General features: G+C 47.8%; 1 protein-coding gene and 2 pseudogenes across 1 annotated transcript; all 3 read left to right on the top strand.

Moving 5' to 3' along the window:
* Window positions 1–41: 41 nt before the first annotated feature.
* On the top strand, window positions 42–26,154 carry LOC136661503 (cation channel sperm-associated protein 4-like). Its single transcript, XM_066638783.1, has 12 exons — window positions 42–68; window positions 3,470–3,523; window positions 5,512–5,655; window positions 8,136–8,237; window positions 9,857–9,954; window positions 11,568–11,688; window positions 13,226–13,359; window positions 18,084–18,276; window positions 18,947–19,161; window positions 21,114–21,276; window positions 25,559–25,633; window positions 26,098–26,154. Exons 1-12 carry the CDS (start codon window positions 42–44, stop codon window positions 26,152–26,154), a joined length of 1,383 nt encoding a protein of 460 aa, XP_066494880.1.
* Window positions 16,858–16,975, top strand: LOC136662005 (5S ribosomal RNA; annotated as a pseudogene).
* On the top strand, window positions 25,821–25,937 carry LOC136661808 (5S ribosomal RNA; annotated as a pseudogene).

The raw sequence follows: 26,154 nt of genomic DNA, 5'->3' as shown, positions 1-26,154 counted from the left end.
GCTCCAGCTTTGTAGATGGTAGACTCCGCACTGTAGCCGTAATGGACATACGTCGTAGGAGCACTCTGGTGAGAGCGTAGGCTTTGGTTTCTCACAACACAGAACATAAGAAGAGCTTGTCTGGATCAGGCCAAAGGCCTGTCTAGTCCAGCTTCCTGTATCTCAAGGGGGGCCCACCAGAGGCCTCAGGGGGCCCATAAGAAAGCAAGACACCTGCATCCTGTTGCCAGTCCCTTGCATCTGACATTCAGAATTGTGGGAAGTTGGCAGGGTTTGCCCCCCTTCTCCTCAGGGAGAAGCAGGCAACTTGCTGCAGCAGGGAAGTTTGCCCTTCCTTTCTCCCAGCACACTGCAGATGTGCCACAGCTGGAATCTTTATACTGCATCCCGCCTCCATGACTTACCTTTCCTTCTTTTCAATGCTCTGCTGGTACCTGCTAAATTTGGGGGCTGGAGCAAAGTAGCATGGGGATTGGATGTGATGGACAACCACGCTCTCCACCATTTCACAGGTGAAAATAGAAACGTGCCGATAACACTCCCCTTATTGGTGTTCACTTGACAAGCCTCCCCCCCACACCAGTAAACATTGCTGCAGGCTCTGTTCTGTCTGCTGTATGCCCCACTTTGCCACAGACTGTCCCACACTGGTATAAAAGTCAAGACAGTGTTTATTGATTAAAAATAGACACAAAAAAGAAACATAACATCTGCTCACCTCGTAATGATATGTTATCAGCAGTTCAAAATATACCCCAGCAGCTGCAGCGTGTGCATGAAATGGCAGGCTGTGCCACGTCATGCTTTAGTGTTCATGTATGCACACTGACAAGCATGTGCACTGAAGACATGGTGCACCCACCCATGCAGAGATTAAGGTTTTAGAGACCCCCCCAAAGGAGTGGGGCAGAGCCTGGAAGAATTACTCTTTCCAGCAATTCACACCAACAGCACTTAAGCAAGGGGGAAAAAACAAACAAACACAGACAGTGATCTTTATCAGGGGCTGCTAACAAAAACCCAGAGAGTCCCTAGTAAATAGGGAAAGTTGGAGAATGCATATTAAGGTTAGATGAGAGGATAAGGGTCAAACAAATGTGACATTAGTTATCATCTCTTCTTACAGGATCCCACATTAGTGACTGGTTCTCTTGTTACATGTTACTCTCCTGTATTCTTATGTGTGATCTCTCTCTTCTTCGGTGCCTTTGGGTGCAATCCTAACCCCTTATGTCAGCGCTTTCCAGCACTGGCATAGCAGTGCCAATGGGACATGCGCTTCATCCTGTAGTTGGGTGTCACTCACGGAGGCCTCCTCAAAGTAAGGGAATGTTTGTTCCCTTACCTCAGAGCTGCATTGCCCTTATGTCAGTGCTGGAAAGCACTGACAAAAGGGGTTAGGATTGCCCCCTTAATTACACATGGACAATCATGCGTTGTTGCATTCTGATTATTGATTGTTTTATTGGTTACTATCAATATTGACATATTGATTGTTACTTTCTTCATCCGCTCTATATGTATGTCAATAATTTCTGTGACTTAGGGCCCAGATCTATCCAACTTTCCAGCCACAATGCAGCCCCAGGATAAGGGGATAATATAATGTTCTGTTGCTTTGAGACCTCCGTGACTGCCCACAAGTGCATGTTGCAATGCATGCCCCATTAGCGCGGCTGCATCAGTGCTAGAAAGTTGGATAAGGTGGGGCCCTAAATTTAACCTATTCTGATTGGAAAGTCTTCAGGGAACCCAATACTCAATGCAGTGTGACCAAAAACACTGTGCATCTGATGACAGAACAAAAGGGCTTATGGAATTAAAAAAAAAAAAAAAAAAAGGAACGTGACAAAGATGCAGACATGCATTTAACGTCATATTTGGTTGCACTGTGGGATGGAATAAGGAGGTGACAGTTAGGGTAAGGTTGTCACCTTTGTTACCAGAAAGGCCCTTAAGCCATTTCTGCCCAACCTTGCATATATGCAACAGGGACAAAGGTGTACACCTCTGGACTGGGCAAGAATGGGATTTTAATCTGTGGTTCTCAGGAAAAGTGAGATGGGCCTAGCTTGCCCCCTCCCCTCCTCCCAGGACCATCTTTAGTGTCCTAACCACCACCCATAGTGGAAGGAACTCTAGCTCAGTGGTAAAAAAAAAAACATGCTTTACTTGTGCTAAGTCCCAAGTTCCACCATTAACAGAAAGAGGGACATAAATGGGACACATAAATACAGTTTAATGCTTGCAGCAATGAGCACATGATAATCTCCATGCTGAACTCAAGCTGCTTTTCAGTACAGGAGTGTCGTACACTTGGGTCTCACTCCCAGGGTTTTGGGTGCTCAGAGTTGTTGGTTCTGAACCCTAGAGCCCTCAAAGATCCCTGTTCGGTAGTACTGCCACCACCCTGCAAGAGCCAGTGCCTCAGTCCAGGGAAACCGAGACCCTCTAGGCTTAACTGTATCCCTTGTAGGCACTGAGCACTTTCTTTACTTAAAGTCTCAGTCCTCAAGTTGCTAGTCCACAATGAGGATTTTTGGTAGCTTGCTGAACGTCTAGGCAGGATTCTGAACCTTTGTCCCCAACAGACAATGAACCAACATGGTAAAAAGATTTTTACTTTATTAAGTACATAGGGTTACAAAAAGTTACAAAAGGCAGCAAATGCTAGAGGCATAAAAACTTCTAGGAAACATATCAGCATAAAACAACAAAGCTAGCTGGCTAACTCTATTATTCTCTGTCTCTCACCTGGGTCAGCTTCTTTTGTAGATCCTCAGGCCAGTTACCTATGGCCACATGGTCCTGGCGGGGCAGGATGTGCACCCACCACCTCTCTCACCCAGAGACAAAGACCAAAGACCCTGTCCTCTGGAAGTGGGGCTGGAAGCTCGCCCTCTCAGCTCTTCCCTCCCCCCTGGAGATCTGCAGCTGCATTCTGTCCTTGATGGGTGTCTTTCTGGCTGCCTAGGTGCTACATAATCACCTTCCATTGAGTTGTAAATTCCTAGCAGCTAGGAAATGCAAGCCACTTCTGTGTTACTGTTTTAGCTTGGTTCAGGCCTTGCAATGCTACTAGGCCTAAACTGTACATATTCATGACAAGGAGGAAGGCAGCAAGTTTCAGCAGTCTGTAAGAGTGGCAGATAGGTCAACCAGCATGGGAAAAATGGTCTGGTTCCAGAGCAGGCAGACAGTGTTTCAAGGGTCAGAGGGAGATGGCACTGTCAAGCACAGACATGTAACATGATGTGGCTAGCAGCCTAGACCAGGGAGACAAGCTCATGTAGACAAGCTCAAGGGAAGTTCTCATGTAGAGCAAACATGCCGGACTCGAGTGCATACAAGTTAGCAAAAAACATGGGTTTTTGTGATTTGGTTTCGAGTCAGCTGACTCGAGTTTCCATCTATGGTTTCCCATATGTTTATCCTGCTGCCCTTTAATGTGCATCTTCTTGTTTCCCAGATAGGAGAGCCAGAACTGCCTCTGATCAACTGCAAAGACATCACTTGCATTCAGGTATGCTCTTCCTTTCAGGATTCAACCTCCTGTTACTGTTTTGCTGTGGCTTAATTCACAGCCCTGAACTTCCCCTGGTATGGGTGGAGCCCAAATTGGTTCAGGTAAGCTCTTTTCTTTTCCTTGCTCCAACCTGTAGAGCAGAAATTAAGCTCAGAAGCATTTGTAGCTAGAGTTCTCAAATCTGGAAATAGTAATTTAAAAAATCAATAAATCTAATCAATAAATCTGGTACCTGTCCAGAATTGGCAAGTGAAACTTGATGAATCAGCTCTCTGAAAAGACTATTCCCCCCAAAGCGTACAGCTTTTGCATGTGCTTATAAGTCCCTGACACCAAGCAATGCCATCCCCACATCATCAGGCTGCCATAGGTCAGGCAAACACAATCCAGACTACAATTCCATATCCTACAGAAGAATGAAATGTGCATAACTCAGGCAAGTGAGCCCAGAAGCATCCCACCCATATACCTACCACCACATCTCTGCATCCTATTCTCATAGCCCAATCTTATCTCCCACTGTTTTCCACCACGCAGTTGCACTGATGGAGTGCTTGAATGCTATGGTGGGGGTGGTAATCACATGGCCGGAGAGAGGTAAGTAGAAATCTTTTTTTTAAGCGTCTGAGAATACTTGGCCTTAGCAAGGGAACACTTATACACTTGGCCAGGCTGTCTGGCCACCAAGGGGTGCCTTCTCCTGGCCTGCAGCTTTCCCCTGACAACACACCTGCCACCTGGACCTTGCTGCAACTCGGTCTGGGGGAGACAAGCTGCTGGCGCAAACCCTGCTGGGGTATGACATTGTGGGTGGCTACAGCAGTGCCTATATCATCCGCAATATCCAGCCTTGGGCAACCCTGGACAGCCAGAGACGAGCCTAACCCCTGCCGTTGCCACACCCAAAAGCCAGCTGAGGCTGTGAAGCACCAGGGACCTCCCTTTGCTGCTGGCCAGGATAGTAACCATTTCTGAAGACAAAGACAAGGGAGTTGCTTCAGGGAGCGGGGGGGGGGGTAGGGTGTGTGTTTGGGATGGGGAGGAGGGAGAAAGAGGCAGGGTCTAAGGGAAAGCCCCCTGTATTTAAACTTGGCCGATGAGAAAGCTCAGCAATGGGTAGGCACCTGTCCAGGCTGGGCACTGCCAGTGACCCCATAAAAGAGTCATGCCCTGGGAGAAGGATGAAGGATGTACTAACCCCTCCCCTGGCCATACCTGAAGCCCTTACAATACCCTCCTTGGAGCCTGAAGGGAACCTCAGACCCCAATCTGGTCTTTGCACCCATAACCATGCCTTTGCAAGTAGGCTTTAACTCAGATGTTTGGGGCGTCCCTAGACACCTCTAGCAGCTTACCTTGGCTGGTGGAGTATCTGGATAAATATGACACGTGCACAGCCTGTTGCCGTTCCTGCCGGCAGGTCTGGTGCAAGCAACAGCAGTGAAGATTTGCACAAATGCAGGCCCATTTATAATAGCAGATCAATAGATTACAGTAGCAGATCACAATAGATTACAATAGATCAATAGCAGATCAATGGGTCATAAATTACCCATCGTTATTGGGCGATCAAGGAACGAAGCAGTTAGAAGACATTCTAGAAAGACTTGCCTTTTTATAAGAGGGAGACACTAAAGCTTAATCTTGAGGACAATGTGATATCATGGCAGAGAACTCAAATGCATGTACAATGGGTAACTTGGGAAAGTGAGTCAAGCCTCGGATTACAAGCCCAGACACATATCTGCATTATATGAGTGAAATAGACATCTTTACAAACAAAGATGTACCCATTTTACAGATGGGGAATAGAAAGGCTCCCTTAGCAAGCCTGTGAATCCATAGCAATGTACTCAAGAGCAAGCAACCCACAAAGCTTGACCCAAGGCAGACACGCAGAGACAGTTAGAGGGGCAGGAGGGCACAGATGGGGTGGTTGAGTTGACCCTGATAGCTCCACAGTTCTGCATTCTCTCTCCCAACAGGATGACTGGGATGTGGAAGAGTTTGTCTCAAAGAGGTGCATGGGCGCATTCCTCCATCACCCAGCCTTCAGGTTGCTGGTGGCCAGTTTCATCGTTGTCAATGCAATCACCATTGCTCTGCAGACAAATCAAAAGCTAGAAGAGGTTGGTTTGCGATGCCTATCAGGGGCCACCCTGAGGGACCATTCACAGCATTACCTTGACTCAACATTTAGTCTACCATTTCACCCTTTTCTCTGCATCGCAGGGTTTTGTTTGGGACACAGTGGCAGACCTCCACCCCTCTTTCAAGTGTCATGATGTTCATCACATATAGTGGATGTGGTATTTACATGGCAAACATGTGATGGATACATGGCAAACCTCACTTTTTCATTGTGCATGAAGTTCCCCTTAGGGCAGGGGTGCCCAAACCCTGGCCCTGGGGCCACTTGCGACTCTCGAGGCCTCTCAGTGTGGCCCTCAGGGTGCCCTGAGTCTCCAATGAGCCTCTGGCCCTCCAGAGATTTGTTGGAGCCCACACTGGCCCGGCGCAACTGCTCTCAGCGTGAGGGCGACTGTTTGACCTCTCGTGTGAGCTATGGGTTGAGGGCTCCCTCCATTGCTTGTTGTTTCATGCCTGTGATGCAGTAGCAGCAGCAAAGGAAAGGCCAGCCTTGCTTTGTGCAAGGCCTTTTATAGGCCTTGAGCTATTGCAAGACCTTCATTCAATCATATAAGTTCATCTTTAATATATTCATTTATTTAAATCTATGTAAATTTATTCAAATTTTAAATGTAAATTAATTCTTTTTTTCCCCGGACCCCGACACAGCGTCAGAGAGAGGATGTGGCCCTCCTGCCAAAAACTTTGGACACCCCTGCCTTAGGGGACTAACAGGGATCAAGAATTGGCCTAAACGATTAATTAATTAACACTGTAGAGCAGCAGTTCTCAACTGGCTGTATGCGTACTATGCCAGGCAGTGTTGGGTGGTACGCGCAGCACCCACCACCTGGCAGTGAGACAGCAACAGGAGTTTCCAACGGCAATAGGAAGCTCGAGCCGACGGGCAGAGCTCTAGTGCATGATTTTCAAGTACAAGAAAAAGGTTGCCTGCCCACCCTGAGCCTCTAACTGACCTTGGAAGCTCCTGTCGTGGTCTCCAAATCCAGAAGTAACTGGCAATGTTGTAATCGCCATTACTTCTGGTGGTACCTCCGAGGACAGCACAGCAGCAAGTGGTACGTTCATCCGATCTCAGAAGCTAAGCAGGGTCAGGCCTGGTTAATACTTGGATGGGAGACCGCCAGGGAATACCAGGTGCTGTAGGCTTATACCGTAGTCTTTCGAGACTGAAGGTTGCCAACCATACCATATACGTCAGAAGAGCAGCATTGAGAAACGCTGCTGTAGAGTAGATCAATCGCACTCCTTGACCTGCCATCCCAAGCAAGGGCCACATGTGTCCCCTGTACATTTTTCCCACCAGGGTCATTGTGACGTGCCATCGTGTGATGGGCACATGAACAGCAGATAATCATTTGGTGCAGGGGAGGCTCAACCGTGCTTGCCACCCAAAGTTGCCTTGGGTTTGCTGCTGCCACCCCCTCTGTGGCGCACTCAGGGAATTAAAAAAATTCCCCTATCATGCGCCACTGTGTTCTCAAACTGGGCAGTGCAGGACTTCTGGTTTTACTTAAAAGAACCACATGAATGAAGGAGCTTGTTCATTTGCACTTCCCTTTTTAACAAAACCATAAGTCCCACACCATCTTGCTTGGGAACAGGAGGGAACATACTAAAGGCTCCCCCCCCCCACTTTTAGAGAGAGGGAAAAATCAAGGCAGGCTGGAGGGAGGGAGGCAGCTTTGGCAGTATGAAGGGCGCACCAAATCTACTGCTCCTCCATCATTCATGGCTTGGCCAGCCCTGATTTGGAGGCGAAGGTAATAGGAAGGGAAAGACAGATATTCAGTGGCTTAATGAAGCTATAGACCATTTCTTGAAGAAGGGACACATAGATAATAGAAGAATGGGGAGGGGCCATAGCTCAGGGGAAAAGACCTTGCTTTGGATGCAGGAGATGTCATAGAAACATAGCATACTGGTGTTGAGAGGAAGGCATGTGTGGGTTACACCCTCCCTTCCTGCATGACATCTGGGGGTTAGGTGCTGGCAGCAAGCTAAATTCTCACAGTACAATCCAATGCATGTTGACTCAGAAATAAGTCCAATTAAATTCCGTTGGGACTCAGGGCCCAATCCTATCCAACTTTCCAGTGCTTATACGGCTGCAGTGCAGCCCCAAGGTAAGGGAACAAATGTTCCCTAGCCTTGAGAAGGCCTCCATGACTGCACTGCAGGATGCTGCATCCGCCCCTTTGGTAAGCTGCATCAGCACTGGAAAGTTGGATCGGATTGGACCCTTGGTCTGCAATCCTAGACACACTTTCCTGGGAGTAATCCCTATTGCACTCAATGGGACGCACTACTGAGTAGGCATGCCTAGGCTTCTGCTGTTGCTTTCAGATACAGATGTAGTATTGTGGGATCTGATGAGGAATCTGTGACAAAGAGGGTATGTGCAACTTCCATTGGGGAGATTGCCTAGTTTGGTCTTTTCTTCTATTCTCTATTGTAGAAATACTTTGGGTTGTTCTCTGCCATAGATACTATTGTCCTGGCTATCCTTGTCTGTGAGCTCCTTCTCAACTGGTACTATGGATTCGCATTGTACTGGAAGGTGAGAAATGGGCACTGTCCCAATGCGTAGATAAATATTACTGGTGCTTGAAGTGACACACCAAATGCCGCTCTCCCTTGCTCAGGAGTGCGCCAGCTGCTCAGTGCTGGGGGGAGGGGATAGATCAACAGTTACAAGGGACAGATGTGGGAGGATTAAGTTCTGTAGGGCAATCCTTGATGCAGAGTTCAAGCTTACCTCTTAGACTCATCCAGCATTATCTCTCTGAATTTATGCAAACTAGATTTATAACAGATTTGGCAGTGGAACTGGGACTGAACTGCCAGGTATTTTTCCCCAACTCAAATGTGCTTACCAAAGTTTTGTTTTTAATTTTTTCCCCCCAGCATAGTGAGTGATGGATGTCCTTAGATTCAGGGTTTTCAAGTGGGAGGGAAGTCTAACAGTAATGAATATGAATATTTGTGTGATTGCCTTGAGATTCAACAGGACTTTTTACATTTTTAAAAGTATCCATGAAACTTAGGCTTCAGAAGCAAACTCTAAAAATATTTGAATTTCAAAGAAGTTAGATCTCAATTCTAAAGTGTGACCAAATTTCAGTTTCAGTGTTTGCATTCAAAATACCCATCCCATGCAGAAAAAACTCACCCAACTGCCCAAAACACAGGCAGCCCAATCCTATCCTGCACTGGCATGGGGAGGTTGGCTGGCCTGCCCCATATCCAGAGCAGAATTGGGGCTAGTTGTGGCTCAGCCAGGGGCAAGGAGAATTGATTCCCCTCATCCTGGGTAAAGCTGCAGCAGCCCCAATAGGGCTACTTGGATCTGCACCACCTCAAGAGGTGGTGCAAATTAGAGCAGCCCAGAGCTTCTCTGGGCCACCTGGGATTGCCACCCACTCACCTGCTACCTGCCCACAGGCCTGCCCAACGCCTGCCCTCCCCTCATCCTGAAATGCCTACCTCCCACCCACCCCAACTTCCTTGCCAGTCTGACTCAGCCAGCGCAGGCTTACCTTTTCACAGGCTGGCAGGGCTTGGGTCAGCCTCCCTGCTCAATCGGTGGCACGAAAGTGCTTTACAGCATTATCGTGACCCCATGGGCCGGCGCAAGGGACTTTCACCCTTAGAATGCAATCTTACTGCAATCACAGTAGTTCAGTGTCGGAGCACATGTTGCAGTTTCAGATGCACATTCCGGGTCCAATCCAGGTTCAGCAAGAGCAGAGAAAAATTCCTGTCTGAAACCAGAGTTGCTGCCAAGCAGTGTCCTGAGCTGACTCATTAAGGAAACTTCCTGTGTTCCAATAGCTCCGTGTTTTGTGCTTCTAGGAGCCCAGGGACTCCCCAAGACCCCTTCAGAGTTTCCATGAGCACACCATATATGGCCACCATCTACCCCCTGCTCAGTTTGTTTGTCCATAGCTCCTGACTCCCCTGTTCATGGCTCTGTGGCTTTATTCCCCCTTCAGTATTCACCTGTACATTAGCTGGCACTTGGCGCATGCACTGGCAGGGCTCAATGAGACTCCTTTTAGGAAAGTAAAGACCTCTAGAGACTTTTATGACTTTAGCAGAAAACCACACCTCTAGTTCATAAAATACTCAGTGACCAGCCCTGGCTCCAGATTTCTGACAATATTTCCTTCCATGCAGGACGGCTGGAACATTATTAATTTTTTAATTGTGGTGTTCCTGTTCATGGCTTTGTTCATTCCTGCCCTGAATCAGAAGACGTTTGTCCAAGTACTCAGGTAGGAATAGGAGGCTAGCATCCCATATGGAGGGTGCCTTGTCTAGGCTGCTATCCTGAACAGACTAACCTGGGAGTAAGCCCCATTGAACTCAGTAGAATTTGCTTCACAGTAGACACTTTGTCAGGAGGTCTGGTCTAGAGGGTAGAGCCTCCATTTGCCTGAAGATAACATCCGCAGTTTGCCAGTTCGAGGCCACCGGCACTGTGTAACCTTGAAGCAGCTGACAAGCTGAGCCGAGCGATTCCATCTGCTCTGAGCGTGGGAGGATGGAGGCCAGAATGTGAAGCCAGATCAGAGTGAAACATCTGGACTGTTGTGGTTCTTGAAAGATAGAACCTTCTTTCAATTGTAAAAATCCCTACGGGGATTTAATCAGCCTGCCTATGTAAACCGCCTTGAATAAAGTCTGAGGAGAAATCTGACAACCAAGAAAGGCGGTATATAAATACCTGTATTATTATTATTATTATTATTATTATTATTATTATTATTATTATTATTATTATTATTATTATTATTATTGGATGATTGTGCTGCCAGTTGGGTGCTTTGCTTTTACATTTTGAGGAAGTGGATTGTTCTCGAAAAGGAGGAGCTGTGTGAGGCCCTGATCCAAATTAGGAAGATGGCTTGGAAGCAGGAGAAGTTTAACCCATTAACTCCATGCCATTTCCCTTGGAAAATTGTCTTCTAGGAGCAGCTACTTAGCCCTGAAAGTATCATTGTAGTAAATGGAACCGTTGGGTTTCAGTCGTTGCTACAGGGCAGGGGTGCCCAACCCCAGCCCTGGGGCCACTTGCAGCCCTCGAAGACTCCCAATGCGGCCCTCAGGGAGACCCCAACCTCCAATGAGCCTGTGGCCCTCCAGAAACTTGCTGGAGCCCGCACAGGCCCAACACAACTGCTCTCAGCATGAGGGCAACTGTTTGACCTCTCACTTTAACTGTGGGATGAGGGCTCCCTCCACTGCTTGCTGTTTCACTTTTATGATGCAGCAGCGGCAGCAAAGAAAAGGCCAGCCTTGCTTTGTGCAAGGCCTTTTATAGGCCTTGACCTATTGCAAAACCTTCATTCATTCATATAAGTTCCACCTCTAGTATATCAATTTATGTAAACTTATGTAAATTTATTCAAATTTTAAATGTAAATTAATTCTTTTTTTCCCCGGCCCCCGATACAGTGTCAGAGAGATGATGTGGCCCACCTGCCAAAAACTTTGGACACCCCTGCTACAGGGGAACAATTATTGGCCCAAAAACAGCAGGCAAGCAAAGGGTTAAACACCCCCCCCCCCCACACACACACACACACCATGCTGCAGTCCTAAGCAAGATCAGAGCCTCACATGGCTGTTGCAGTGCATCAGATATCACTAGTTTGCTCTGAATTGCTCTGAATGATTTTGCGACTTGCCTTCCCCGTTTGGAGTTAAAACAGAGAGCTAAACTCCTGGCAGTGCTTGGTGCACTGTGCCAAGTGCCCAAAGGTCTTGGACTGGCCCCAGATTCTCCCTGTGGAACATGGCAGATCTTCTGTAGCAGGTTAGGAGATTTGCTGCCATGTACACTGAAGCATATAGACATGTGCATCAAACTTTCTGTTCGTTCCAGGGTGCTGAGGCTGTTTCAAGTTTGTACCATGGTGAACGGTCTGGCTAGGATGATCCAGGTGATCCTGCAGTCCATTCCTGACATGGCTACCATCATGACCCTGCTTTTTTCCATCATGCTGGTGAGATGCCCACATCCAGCCCCTTTGCTAAGTCAGAACGTTGTGCTTCCACGTTGTGCTTCCACTACCACGTTCCCTTCTGCATTTCCACCTCTTACCTGCAGGGGCAGCCCATGTGTGAGGCCAACTGTGATAGTTGTTTCAGCTGGTGGGAAAGGAGGGGTGCAGGGCATCTCTTCCTTCCAGCATCCTCCGCCTGCCCCATCATTTCTCTTCCTCCTCCTGCCAGGGGTGTAACTGAGGAGGGGCAGTGGAGAGCAGAGCTCTGGGACTTCTAGCACGGGGCAGTAACATCATCAGCAGGAGTGTTCGGGTGCTGCCTTTGAAATGTCTTTCAAAGGACCTTAGCTGAGAAGAAACATCACGCTCAGCAAAGGACAACAATGGGATAACAATTTAAAAAGATGTTATTTTAATGCAGAAATCTGCATTATCTTAGAAATCTGCGGGAGGGTTCGTCCAGCTAAGAAGAGGCATTCCTCTTTCCATCACATGCAGGAAGGAATGCCTCTTCCCAGCCAGTGCAAACAATAAATAATTACCAAACTCTGCAGTTCAGGGGCAGGAGGGAGAGTAGCACACACCGAGATCATATCCGCCTTTCCTTGCCCTAACAACCCCCCCCCCACCCTAGCCTTGAACTTACAGTAGCAAAGTAGCTGGCTTAGATCCAAGGAGAATCAGTGAGCATACCTGGGGGGGCAAGAGGTGCAAATGCCCCAGGTGCCAGGCTTGGGGGTTGATGTTGCAGTGCCATCCACTCCTCCCAGCAGCCCACCCTCAGTATTCAGTACGCCAATATCAGTGTGCCGATCTGAGGGCCGCCACATGAAGGCCAACTCCCAGAGGGAGTTCTGAGACCCAGGGAAGTTGCACATGGCCTCCCCAGTCCTCCAAAGGCCTTGTAAGGGGGCCATCTGGTTATGCCCCCCCATAGCATGCAGTGCATACACCTACAGTGAACCTGCAGGCTATGGGTTGCCAGAGGGTAGGAATTGCTCACATCCTATGCATGTTTACTCAGAAGGAAGTCCCACTGTGGTCATTGGGGCTTACTATTTGATTAGTGTGTATAGGATTGCTGTTTCAGTGACTTTTTGTGGGCTCTGATGAGCTCCCCTGCCCTGTCCTAAAGCCTTAGCAAGGCTCTGTTATCACTGCTCTCATCTCAGCAGGGCTGATGAACCGAGCTTCAGGCTGCCAAAGGAGACCTGTGCCTTTTGGCTCTGCAAAACATGCCCATGTTCCCCTCTGTTCCCAAGGCCCTGAGTCTGACAGTGGAGGATCATAGCTGGGGTAGGGGTTCGATCGTGATAAGCGGGGTCCCCCCCATGCCACGGCCTCTCCCCTATAGTGGTCTCAGGCTGCCCCTGAGAAGTGACTGGTTCCTCTAGGTTCCCATGGCCTCTTGCCCGCCCATCCTACTCCTCTTCCTCTGAAGAAGTCTCCTGCGTTTTGGGTTCTGGGCACAGGTGGGTCTTTATGGAGTCTGGGGGTTCTCCCAAACTTATATACTCCTTGTTTTGTATGTTGGCAGGTCTTCTCTGTGTTTGGTGTCACACTTTTTGGAAGTTTTATCCCAGAAAATTTCGGGAATCTGGGGACTGCGCTGTACTCTCTTTTCATTTGCATAACCCAGGATGGGTGGCTCAATATATATGACGACTTTGAGTGAGTAAAGCTATTTCCAAGTCTAGCCAACTTAAATGAAAGACATTAGTGCTCCATTCCAGACAGGAGTGTTTTATTTTTCCCTTTCTGTCATTCTTAGAAAATAGAGTAACCCTATCTCTATGTCAAACCTTCATAAAGTTCACATATCTCTGGGAAAAGCTACCTAGGGATGTTGCACCCCTTCGCTTCTAATCCCCCAGAAGCTTCTGTGCTGTTTCAGCAGCCTAAAACAGGGGTGCCTAAACCCCGGCCCTGGGGCCACTTGCGGCCCTCGAGGCCTCTCAATGTGGCCCTCAGGGAACCCCCAGTCTCCAATGAGCCTCTGGCCCTCCAGAGATTTATTGGAGCCCGCACTGGCCCGACGCAAATGCTCTCAGCATGAGGGCGACTATTTGACCTCTCGCATGAGCTGTGGGATGAGAGCTCCCTCCACTGCTTGCTGTTTCACATCTGTGATGCAGCAGCGGCAGCAAAGGAAAGGCCAGCCTTGCTTTGTGCAAAGCCTTTTATAGGCCTTGAGCTATTGCAAGACCTTCATTCATTTATATAAGTTCATATTTAATATATTCATTTATGTAAATTTATGTAAATTTATTCAAATTTTAAATGTAAATTCATTCTTTTTTCCCCCCGGCCCCCGACACAGTGTCAGGGAGATGATGTGGCCCTCCTGCCAAAAACTTTGGACACCCCTGGCCTAAAAGCTGCTGGGACATCCTCTTGCCTTTGTCCTTTAGACTTTGTTTGAAAAACCCATTCCCAATCAGCCATGTGTTTGTATGTGCATTGATCCTTGGACATGTCTGGACATCCCGGCTCTTAACCAAGCTTCCTACTGGGTTTGGCATGTGCTTGCCAATTGGGCAGCCACAACTGCCTATCTGGATAAAGTGGTGGGGTGAAGTAATAGCCAGGTGGTTTCCACTCAACCATTCCGGTAGCAGTAAGCTGATGACATCATTAAGGGCGCAATCTTAACCAACTTTCCAGCACCTGCATAACTGTGCCAAGAGGGGCATATGCTGCATCCTGCAGTTGAGTGGCAGTCATGGAGGCCTCCTCAAGGTAATGTAATGTTTGTTCCCTTACCTCGGAGTTGCATTGGCCTTACCTTGGTGATGGAAAGTTGGTTAGGATTGTGCCCTAAGTAACCTGAGGTTTCTTAAGACCAGGCATAAGGATGCTTGATTATTGTAATGCCTGTAGCATTTGGGGTGCATTGCCACAGCTCTGGCACAAGACTCATTGGTTCTGGGGGGAGGGCGGAGTGCAAACAGAAGAGAGCAAGAGAAAGTTGGAGGAGGGCCTGTAATTGCCCACCTGTATGGCCTCAGAACTCTGGAGGGGAGGGGGTTACAAAGTCACCCACATCCTTCTCCTCCAGGCTGGTTTGGGCAGCTTCCCAAGGCTACGCTGCTGTTGTCCTTCCCAGGGGCAGCCAGCAAATTAACCCCCTCCACCCAAAGACTGGCCATCTGTGTCATTGTCTGCTGGCAGCAAGGCTTTTAAACCCTGCTAGCTCATGTGCATGACTTTCCAGCTTTTCTCTGCCCTGCCCACTCCCAAGATACTTAAACTCAGCAGCCCTGGCATCATGGGGGACACTGCCCAGGGCTGTTGGCAAGTTGCACTGCTCCAGTTGCCTAGCATGGTTGCAATACTGGGCAGAGCATCAAGTTCAGCCCAGAACTGGGTCAGAAGAAGTTGACTTTTGGCTCTTCTCTGCCAAGTCCATCGCCAGGCAAGTGCATTTTGCCAGGTCTGCCATTGAAATCTAATTTGGTTCCCAGGAAGCACACCCACTTACTCTCCAGTAAATGCAGGAACCCAGATTCCTGGGACAACAGAAAAATAGGGCTTGTATTTCTAGCTAGACATGTTTAAGGAATTAATATTGTTTTGTTTGTTCCTTTCACTCCAAGCAGTCTGTGAACTTCTTTGGTTTAGCAACACATTCTGGATTGCTTGTGCTTTGCTCTTAAGTAACTTCCTAGCTCTCTCTGCTGAGCATTACTAATTATTGTATCCAATTAGATCAAACTATTTCTTTGTGTCCACCCAGCTGAGCTCAGACATTTTCCATTAGCCTGCTTGTTGGTCTTTTCTCTATCCCTTTTCCTCTTTCTGATTAATTCCTTTTTCTCTGGGATTCTCTGCTCTCCTGGGAGAGGTGGTTTTGTTTTTTTTCCCAGGTGGCCCCCTCACCTTATATCCTTACTTTGGGATGTTGGCAATAGGTAGATTTACCAGTCTCCCCCATTCAGTTGCTAATTCTGTAAACCCAGGAAGTGGAGAACAGGAAGGGGTGCATGAGTACAGGGGGATCTCGTTATCCACTGATTTGGTATCCACTGATTTGACTTATCACTGATACTGAGGTCCACATTTAAATGCCCTGTAACAAGGGAAAAAAAGCACCCAAATCTAATTTCCTGCCTTCATGCTTTTAAATAATTATAATATTCCATTAGATTCCATTATTCACTCCATCCAATGGCTGAATGCAGTATAGTGCTTATACCAATGTATTTTGGGGCAATAAGAGAGGAGCAAGAAACCTGGAAGTGGGTCTTTAACACTATTTTTCCACTAATTTGGTATCCACTGATTTTTTTATCCACTGGGGGTTCCAGTATGGAACCCCCAGTGGATAAAGAGGCATGACCTGTACTAACCACTAAGGCTTAGTCCCCTTGGTCAACCTGCAGCCTCGCTCTTTTCCTGCTAGGGCTGTTTCTGCTTTCTGGTCCTGATGCCATTTTAATTTTTGATGACGTGATGGTTGACTATGTTCTGCTGTTCTCAACTGTGTCTTCTTTGCAGCTATTATGTTGAAATTACATCCCTGCTAACTGAGCAAAGAGGTACCTTTTAAACTGGTGGCTCTCTTACGTTTAGCAGGGGGAGTAACTATCCCTACTCTGATGAGTGCAGCATCTCTTCAAGTGTCAGTTTGCTGGTGTTTCTCTTGCTTCTTTATACAGTGAATCCTTTCAGGACAGGGAGCCATTTATTTATGCATTTGTGCTCTGTAAACTACTGGATGAGCTTTCTTTTTTTGTCCAAAAGCAGTGCATAAATATTTGCTGTCGTGATTGTGATATGATTTTGGGTTGTAAATATCATCATCATCATCATCATCATCATCATCATCATCTGTTCTGGTTTCTTCTGAAGAAGAGTGGGGTCTGCATTTCTCATAAGAAGCCATCACTATGAATGGTGGAACCCAGGTCTTTGATGAGTTTACCTGTGATAGCTGAGGCTGTGCTCACCTCTCGATGTTCATTCAACCACAGGCAGGCAGAGAGTTAAAGTGTACAAAGAGTTGACTAAAAAAATGCAAGGAGGTGTGGTTGGATAGTACAAGGAAGAAAGAATAAACCAAGCAGGCTTGGGAAATGGTTGGGGCGTTGGCAGTGCCCAGGTGCAAATCTTGGCAAAAATACAAGACGGTGATTACAGGCAAACTTAAAAGCAAAGTAATCCCTTAGCACATTTAACATGGTTCCCTGCACATGCCCGATCTTGTCTGATCTCGGAAGCTAAGCAGGGTCAGGCCTGGTTAGTACTTGGATGGGAGACCGCCTGGGAATACCGGGTGCTGTAGTTCTTATACCATAGTCTTTCAAGACTGAAGGTTGCCAACCATTTAACATGGTTCCCTAACTGTATTTGCTCCTGTATCAGCCGTTCTACCTCTTTGATCCCCAAAGAGGAGGCGGATGAGAATTTGACCTCATAGAGTGGTGTTCTCTGAGGGAGCCCAGCTGGAATACACACCAGCATCTTTGAGCTTGACCCTAAGAAACCTGAAGTTCAATGGTGTCATTGTCCCATTCTATTGGGTGCTTTATGACCACATGGGCATCCCTACCTGCCCTCTGACTAGTCAGGTGGGCAATTGGATACCAAACCAGCTGGCACATGCCAGTTCAGCAGGTGGATTGGCTAGGATCCATGGTGTTGGGGAAAAACAAATGAAGAAGACAGGCAATGCACAAAACAACAGGTGTGTGTTTGTCAACACATGCCATCTTTCTTGCAATGAAGCTGATGTCAGAGTCTCTCAGGGAAGCTTCTTTCCTGTGGAAACTAATGCTAAAGGCATTCTTAAGGCAATGGATCTCACACCTTTTGGTCTCTGGGGCCTAAAAAGAGTCTCAGGGAGTCCCAGAGTACTGGTGCATGTGCAGAGTTGTGCCACATCAAGCCAAATGCTAAATACCAGCAAAGAGCCAGAGCTGGGGCTGAAGAGGGATGAGGAAGGAGAGCCATAAACAGGGGAATGGGAGGAATGGACAAGCAAACCAGGCAGGGGGCAGATGGCAGCCACTGATAACGTGCTTGTGGAGCCCCCCAAGGGGTGGAACTAATGGAGCCCCATGGCTCCTAGGAGTACACTTTGAGAAATGCTGCCTTAAGGGAAACATATGGGGGGAAGGAGGGGAGCTCAATCATCACATATGCCTTGAACAGAGTGTTGCTGTTCAGAAACCAGCAGGTAGAGCTTTTAGAGGAGGCAATGGAGCTAATTTTACAGACTGAAAAATCTTGCTTGCTAGTTTTACAATGTCAAAAGTACAGCTGTGAGGGGCCAATTCAAAACTCTATCAATTTGGGTTTGGGGCCAAAAGGCTGAGAAAAGAGTAAGTGAACCATGGCTCAGAACCCCCTGGGGGTGGTTGATTTGATGGCCGAGTTCCTTCTTTCCCCTGCAGGGATGAAGGTATGACCCTGCAGATTGGTGGAGCCCTCTACTTCTTCATCTTCATCATGTGTGGGGCCTTCATCTGTGCAAATCTGCTTGTGGCGGTGGTGACGACCAACCTGGAGCAGTGCATTACTAAAGTCAACGAGGAGAGGGACTTGCAGTCTCAGGACTCTACACAGAAGGCCTACGCTGGAATGGATGTGAGTTTGAATGAAAGAGTTGGAAGGGATGCCAGATTGGGAGAGGGTGGGCAGAGCAGTCAGCCAGTGAATGGTCCAGGAGCTTCTGATGGCTCTGCAAAGGCTCTTGGGTGGGTTGGGTGGGAGACCAGTCTGGGGAGTTCCACACGAGACTAGGTTATAATCATGTTCGATACATAGATAAGTAAAGTCATGGTGTCTCTTGCGTAAAGCAAGATTTTCTCTAAACTCTGGCCAAAAGCCAATGTGGTGTCCTAGAGTCATATGTTTGGCACCTTATGACTCAGTGGAGTACGAAAGAATCCCAGAGTATTGAGATGCTTAGAAGTGTGCGCTGGGCTGCCCAATCCTAACCCACGCTGGAACAGGGCGGCCGGCTGGTTTGCACCTCAAGAGGTGGCACAGATCCGAGCAGCCCGGAGCTGCTCCAAGCTGCCCAGGACTGGGGTTAGTATCTGGCACAAGTGCAAAAACATACAGACTTCTGCCAATATTGATGTGTTCAGGAGGCCTGTGCAATATCTTCTAAAATTTTATCATGGGTACTGTGGAATTTCAATGGTTTACGTACATCCGAGCGTCAGAGTCTGGATTGCAGTAATGGGCACTGTTGTTCTGTGGCATTGGGACTGACACAGGGCACTTCCTAACTGAATTCCCCCTTGAGCAGGATGGCATGGATGATGACTACCCCATACCTCAGCAGCCACCGGTGCATGTCAAAGAGGTCATGCATGAAACGCCCATGGTCCACCGTCAAAAATTGCTTAGCTTTGGCAATCTGGGCAACCTGAATCCTTCCACCTGTGAAGACTTCTCTGTCGTCCTGGACGCTATCAACGAGAACCTAAAGGAATACCGGGTGATCCGGGATGAGCTTAACAAGTAAGTCAAATGAGCCTCCATCCTTGTTCTCCTTCATGCAAGAATGTACATAGCTTCCAAATAGGACATCTCTCCTGGCGCGACCAATCAAGCTCTAAAGATGGGGAGAGGTTTCTTTGGGGTTTCGTTGGTGATGCGCTGGAACGGAGTACTTGGTTCTCAAAGCATAAAGTTCTTGAGGCATGAAGGTTTGATGATACCTTATTTGTCTGAAGATTTTGAGCCTGTGTGTTTTTTTTACCTTGTCCTCCAAAGCCACTTATAATTTCCAAAAAAAAAAAAATTGAAATAAACATTAACTTCCCAATTTAACAAAAACTAAACAGTTTTGTCGACAGGGCAGTTGATGCTAAATGACCTTATGAGGGCAGGGGGAGGATGGTCCAGCTGGACCAAGCATCTGATTCCCTTGCCTGCCTTCCAGAGCTGGTCCATAAGAACATAAGAACAGTCCCACTGGATCAGGCCATAGGCCCATCTAGTCCAGCTTCCTGTATCTCACAGCAGCCCACCAAATGCCCCAGGGAGCACACCAGATAACAAGAAGACCTGCAAGGCTTCCTGGGAATTGTAGTTAAGAACATAAGAACAGCCCCACTGGATTAGGCCATAGGCCCATCTAGTCCAGCTTCCTGTATCTCACAGCAGCCCACCAAATGCCCCAGGGAGCACACCAGGTAACAAGAAACCTCATTCTGGTGCCCTCCCTTGCATCTGACATAGCCCATTTCTAAAATCAGGAGGTTGCACATACACATCATGGCTTGTAACCCGTAATGGATTTTTCCTCCAGAAACTTGTCCAATCCCCTTTTAAAGGCGTCCAGGCCAGATGCCGTCATCACATCCTGTGGCAAGGAGTTCCACAGACCAACCACACGCTGAGTAAAGAAATATTTTCTTTTGTCTGTTCTAGCTCTCCCAACACTCAATTTTAGCGGATGTCCTCTTGCCTGACAACACTCCTTACTCACCTTTGCTGGGGAGGGTGCACATGCACCCCACCAAAAAAAGCAAGCTCCTTACCTCCTCACCATCCTCCAACCACACACAGGGTTTAACGTTTAAAGGAATATGTCTCTTTAAATATTAAACACTGTGTGAGTAGTGTTTGTGTGTCCAGGCCTACAAATATCATGAAGAAAACTTGTATTTATTTATTTAAAATGAAATATTTAAAATCTGCCCTCTCAGTTGACTCAAGGTAACTAAGGCCCAGATCCTAACCAACTTTCCAGCACTGGCATAGCTGTGCCAATGGGGTATGTACTGCATTCTGCAGTTGGGTGGCACTCACGGAGGCCTCCTCAAAGTAAAGGAATGTTTGTTCTCTTACCTCGGAGCTGCATTGCCCTTAAGTCAGTGCTGGAAAATGGGTTAGGATTGTGTCCTAACAATCACAGGCTGCAATCCTAACTACACTTTCCTGAGAGTAAGCCTCATTGAACAAAATAGGACTTACTTCTGAGTAGTCCAGGTTAGGATTGTGCCCACAATAATCTAAAACAGTTAAAATACAACGAGAGAGTATCTGTCAAATATTGGGGGAAATATTATAACAAGACTGGGAAAGGCCTGCTAAAAAAAACCCTGGCAAAGAAAGTGACAACCACCGTACATGGGAGGGAGTTCCACATATAGCAGAAGCCACCACCAAGTAGTGGTCTCTTGCAAGACACCACCAAATGAGCTTCATAAGACAGTGGGATCTGCAAGAGGACCTCTCTGAAATGTCTTCTTATGAGACATGCATTTAAGGTTTTATCAAAGAGAGTTGGTTAGGGGTCTCTTAAATGGCCATGGATTTCGTTTAAATATATCCATTTAGTCCCATTCCACAAATGGGAAATGTTGAAGCATTACCTGCTGGGGTGAGATGTTAGCGATGCGATGGAGGAAGTACTCTATAGAGCAAATCTCCAGCATTACTCCTTCTGCATTTGCTGTCCTCAGAATAGTCGAGGAGGTGAGGTCCATCCGATTCAATGTAGAGCAAGAACAGGAGATGGTCCTGCGAAACATCCGCGGGGTCGACACGTCCGACACCATGATGGCCGCCGACGTCCTTCAAGGGAAGCCTACAGATGTCATCAACGCAATGACGAACCTGGAAAAGGTACAGTTGCTCACTCTTCCTTGGAAGGTAATACAGGGAGGATACCGTCCAGCCGCTGGCCTGAATCCCCATTACCCCTTCACGCATTTCTCACCCTGATGCCATCCATACACGCTCCCTGTTGGACCAGATTCACAACTGGTGATCAACAGCTTCAGTTGAGTCAAGAGGGGAAGATCACCAGCGGATGCAGGCTTGATGTGGCTTTGCTGGTGTCAGAGTGAAGGCCACAGAAAGCTCCTTTATACTGCACTAAGGAAAACCATTGGTCTACCTGGCAGAGGCATCTTTATGTTTGCATCACCCAGTGCAAGGCTTGTTGCACCACCTCCATGATGGACCTCCTCCCATACCAGACCGTACAGAATGAATTACAATATTATACACACAGCTTAAATGCAGTGGCATCAGTAGGGTTGTTGTCACACCATTAACTTTCTTTCTTTCTTTTAATATATATAATCGTACAGGCCACCCAACCAATCTGTAACCGTCAGAAAAACCAGTGGCCAACTTGATGACATACAACTGAATAACAGCCCAATCCTGAGCTGCCCAGCGCCCAGAGAAGCAGCGGTGCCAAAATGGCGACCACTGCATCCTGAGCACACTGGGCAGCTGGTAGCAGCCCCTTGGATGAAGGGAACATTCATCCCCTTCCCCTGGGTAAGGGAGCAGGCCCTATAATGGGGTTACTCAAGCCTGGACCAGCTATTTAGCTGGCGTAGAGTTGAAAGGCCCTGTGTCCTGCCCCGCTTCCTTCCCCACCCCGCCTTCTCTTGCCCTCATCCCGCCCCGGAATGCCTCCTCCCGACCCTGACGCACTTCACCACCACCAGGAGCTTATCCCTTGCCCTGGCTGGAATGCAGAAGGCCTCCACTTGTGCCAGCACTGAGGTGTGCCTTGCAGCACATAACTTATTGGTTCCCTGATGTGCCATAATAACACCTCATTGGTGCTCAGAACAGTTTAAGTTAAAGATATTCACTTTTTGTTACATTAGGCAGCTGTGATTTCCTTCTCTGGCTTTTTATTTTTTGCTATAACTTTTGAAAGAATACAGATATTTCAATGTGGTTTGTTTCATTGAATTCTGCATTAAATTACACATTGAATTATATAACATAATAGCATTATTCAAATATACCAAGATTTTACAATTTGGCAAGTAGCTGTGCCACCCACCCACCATCACCACCAAGCGCGTCACCTGGTGAGGTCCGCACCCTCTAGTAACACCACTGCCAGCTGGTCCACCTGGCTCAATAATGTCTACACCAAGTGGCAGTGGCTCTCTAGGGTCTCAGCCAGGCTTCCCAGCCCTGCCAGGAGATCTTCTGCTCTACTTCTGAATGGTAGTCCTTTCCCATACAACTTGACTTCCATGTTCAGAAGCAGTAAGGCGGTCCAAGCCTACCTCTCTCCTCTCTAAGAACATAAGAACATAAGAACAGCCCCACTGGATCAGGCCATAGGCCCATCTAGTCCAGCTTCCTGTATCTCACAGCGGCCCACCAAATGCCCCAGGAAGCACACCAGATAACAAGAGACCTCATCCTGGTGCTCTCCCCTACATCTGGCATTCTGACTTAACCCATTCCTAAAATCAGGAGGTTGCGCATACACATCATGGCTTGTACCCCATAATGGATTTTTCCTCCAGAAACTCGTCCAATCCCCTTTTAAAGGCGTCTAGGCTAGACGCCAGCACCACATCCTGTGGCAAGGAGTTCCACAGACCGACCACGCGCTGAGTAAAGAAATATTTTCTTTTGTCTGTCCTAACCCGCCCAACACTCAATTTGAGTGGATGTCCCCTGGTTCTGGTATTATGTGAGAGTGTAAAGAGCATCTCCCTATCCACTCTGTCCATCCCCTGCATAATTTTGTATGTCTCAATCATGTCCCCCCTCAAGCGTCTCTTTTCTAGGCTGAAGAGGCCCAAACGCCGTAGCCTTTCCTCATAAGGAAGGTGCCCCAGCCCCATAATCATCTTAGTCGCTCTCTTTTGCACCTTTTCCATTTCCACTATGTCTTTTTTGAGATGCGGCGACCAGAACTGGACACAATACTCCAGGTGTGGCCTTACCATAGATTTGTACAACGGCATTATAATACTAACCGTTTTGTTCTCAATACTTTTCCTAATGATCCCAAGCATAGAATTGGCCTTCTTCACTGCCACCGCACATTGGGTCGACACTTTCATCGACCTGTCCACCACCACCCCAAGATCTCTCTCCTGATCTGTCACAGACAGCTCAGAACCCATCAGCCTATATCTAAAGTTTTGATTTTTTGCCCCAATGTGCATGACTTTACACTTACTGACATTGAAGCGCATCTGCCATTTTGCTGCCCATTCTGCCAGTCTGGAGAGATCCTTCTGGAGCTCCTCACAATCACTTCTGGTCTTTACCACTCGGAAAAGTTTGGTGTCGTCTGCAAACTTAGCCACTTCACTGCTCAACCCTGTCTCCAGGTCATTTATGAAGAGGTTGAAAAGCACCGGTCCCAGGACAGATCCTTGGGGCACACCGCTTTTCACCTCTCTCCATTGTGAAAATTGCCCATTGACACCCACTCTCTGCTTCCTGGCCTCCAACCAGTTCTCAATCCACGAGAGGACCTGTCCTCTAATTCCCTGACTGTGGAGTTTTTTCAGTAGCCTTTGGTGAGGGACCGTGTCAAACGCCTTCTGAAAGTCCAGATATATAATGTCCACGGGTTCTCCCGCATCCACATGCCTGTTGACCTTTTCAAAGAATTCTATAAGGTTTGTGAGGCAAGACTTACCCTTACAGAAGCCATGCTGACTCTCCCTCAGCAAGGCCTGTTCGTCTATGTGTTTTGAGATCCTATCTTTGATGAGGCATTCCACCATCTTACCCGGTATGGATGTTAGGCTGACCGGCCTATAGTTTCCCGGGTCCCCCTCTTTCCCTTTTTAAAAATAGGCGTGACATTTGCTATCCTCCAATCTTCTGGTACCGTGGCTGTTTTGAGGGACAAGTTGCATACCTTAGTCAAGAGATCTGCAACTTCATTCTTCAATTCCTTAATAACCCTTGGGTGGATGCCATCAGGGCCCGGTGACTTATTGATCTTTAATTTATCAATGAGGTCTGAAACATCTTCTCTTTTAACCTCTATCTGACTTAACTCCTCGGTCAGGAGGGGCCGTTCGGGCAGCGGTATCTGCCCGAGGTCTTCTGCCGTGAAGACAGATGCAAAGAACTCATTTAATTTCTCTGCCATCTCTAAGTCTCCTTTTATCTCCCCTTTCCCTCCCTCACCATCCAGAGGGCCAACCGCTTCTCTGGCGGGTTTCCTGCTTCTAACATATTTGAAGAAGCTTTTATTATTCCCCTTAATGTTGCTGGCCATGCGTTCCTCATAGTCTCGCTTGGCCTCCCCTATCACCTTCTTACATTTCTTTTGCCACAGTTTATGTTCCTTTTTATTCTCTTCATTAGGGCAAGACTTCCATTTACGGAAGGAAGCTTCCTTGCCCTTCACAGCCTCTCTAACTTGGCTGGTTAGCCATGCGGGCACTCTCCTGGATTTAGTGGAACCCTTCTTTCTTTGCGGTATACACCTCTGCTGGGCCTCTATTACTGTTGTTTTAAGCAGCCTCCATGCACTCTGGAGAGACTGGACTCTTTTTACCCTCCCTTTCAACCTCCTTCTAACCAGCCTCCTCATTTGAGGGAAGTCCGCCCGTCGGAAGTCAAGGGTTTTTGTTAGAGATTTGCCTGGTATTCTTCCCCCAACGTGCACGTCAAAACGGATCGCAGCATGATCACTGTTCCCCAATGGCTCAGTAACGTTTACATCTCTAACCAGGTCCTGCGTACCGCACAAAATTAAATCCAGAGTCACCTGTCCTCTGGTGGGCTCCATGACTAGCTGATCTAAGCCACAGTCATTTAGCACGTCAAGAAATCCGGTTTCCTTATCGTGACCAGAACACAAATTGACCCAGTCAATATGAGGATAATTGAAGTCCCCCATGATTACAACCCTGTCCTTCCTTGTCACCTCCCTGATCTGTTTCCTCATTTCAAGGTCCCCATCAGATTTCTGGTCTGGAGGACGATAGCACGCCCCCAGTATTACATTGCTGCACAAGCCTGGTAATTTAACCCACAGAGATTCTACTGTGGGTAGATTCTCTCTGTGGTTCTCCCCTTCCTCACACCTCCACACAGCCATCACCCACAGATATATTTTTCTTGGGCTCCCCATTGACTGTTTTCTTTTTCCATCTTCCATGGGCAGTCTAATATGATTGATTCAGAATACCAAAAAGGAGGAATAAAAACGGCAGCCATGAGAGCACGGCGACAGTCGTTGGTACGTACGAGAATGGTGAATTGTACAGCATGAGCCTTTTTCATGGGGCCCTTGGTCAGAGCCAGCCTGCCAATGAGGCTAACTGAGGCAGTCAGCTCAGGTAGTATGGTAGGTGGAGCGGGGCATCCACTTCTGTCTCTGCTGCTCCTCCTCTCACTCCCAGATTGGAAAAGGAGGAGGGGAGTGTGACAGCAACTGTTACCCTGCACATGCCCGATCTCGTCTGATCTTGGAAGCTAAGCAGGGTCAGGCCTGGTTAGTACTTGGATGGGAGACTGCCTGGGAATACCCGGTGCTGTAGGCTTATACCATAGTCTTTCGAGACTGAAGGTTGCCAACCAATGGGGCGGAAAGGAAGTGTGGAGGAGAAGAGAGTGATGGGCTTGAGCATCTCTGATGTGACCTCTCACTCCCCTCTCCTCTACACTTCCTCCTCTGCTTCATTTCCCTCTTTTCAAACTCAGGAAGCTGGACAAGGAGGTGGAGGAGTGGAGACAGACAGCTGGCACATTGCAGGGTAG

Source organism: Tiliqua scincoides, chromosome 10, assembly GCF_035046505.1.
Source record: "Tiliqua scincoides isolate rTilSci1 chromosome 10, rTilSci1.hap2, whole genome shotgun sequence".
Lineage (NCBI taxonomy): Eukaryota > Metazoa > Chordata > Lepidosauria > Squamata > Scincidae > Tiliqua > Tiliqua scincoides.
The sequence above is the reverse complement of the archived record's forward strand: the minus strand, read 5'-3'. Positions and strand labels throughout refer to the sequence as shown.

Bases quoted from the DNA above. Each gene is read 5' to 3' on its own strand.
- LOC136661503 (XM_066638783.1), top strand. From the start codon at position 42: ATGGACATACGTCGTAGGAGCACTCTG. The intron at 9,955-11,567 runs GTAGGAATAGGA...TGTTCGTTCCAG, and splicing joins ACGTTTGTCCAAGTACTCAG to GGTGCTGAGGCTGTTTCAAG. The intron at 13,360-18,083 runs GTGAGTAAAGCT...TTTCCCCTGCAG, and splicing joins AATATATATGACGACTTTGA to GGATGAAGGTATGACCCTGC.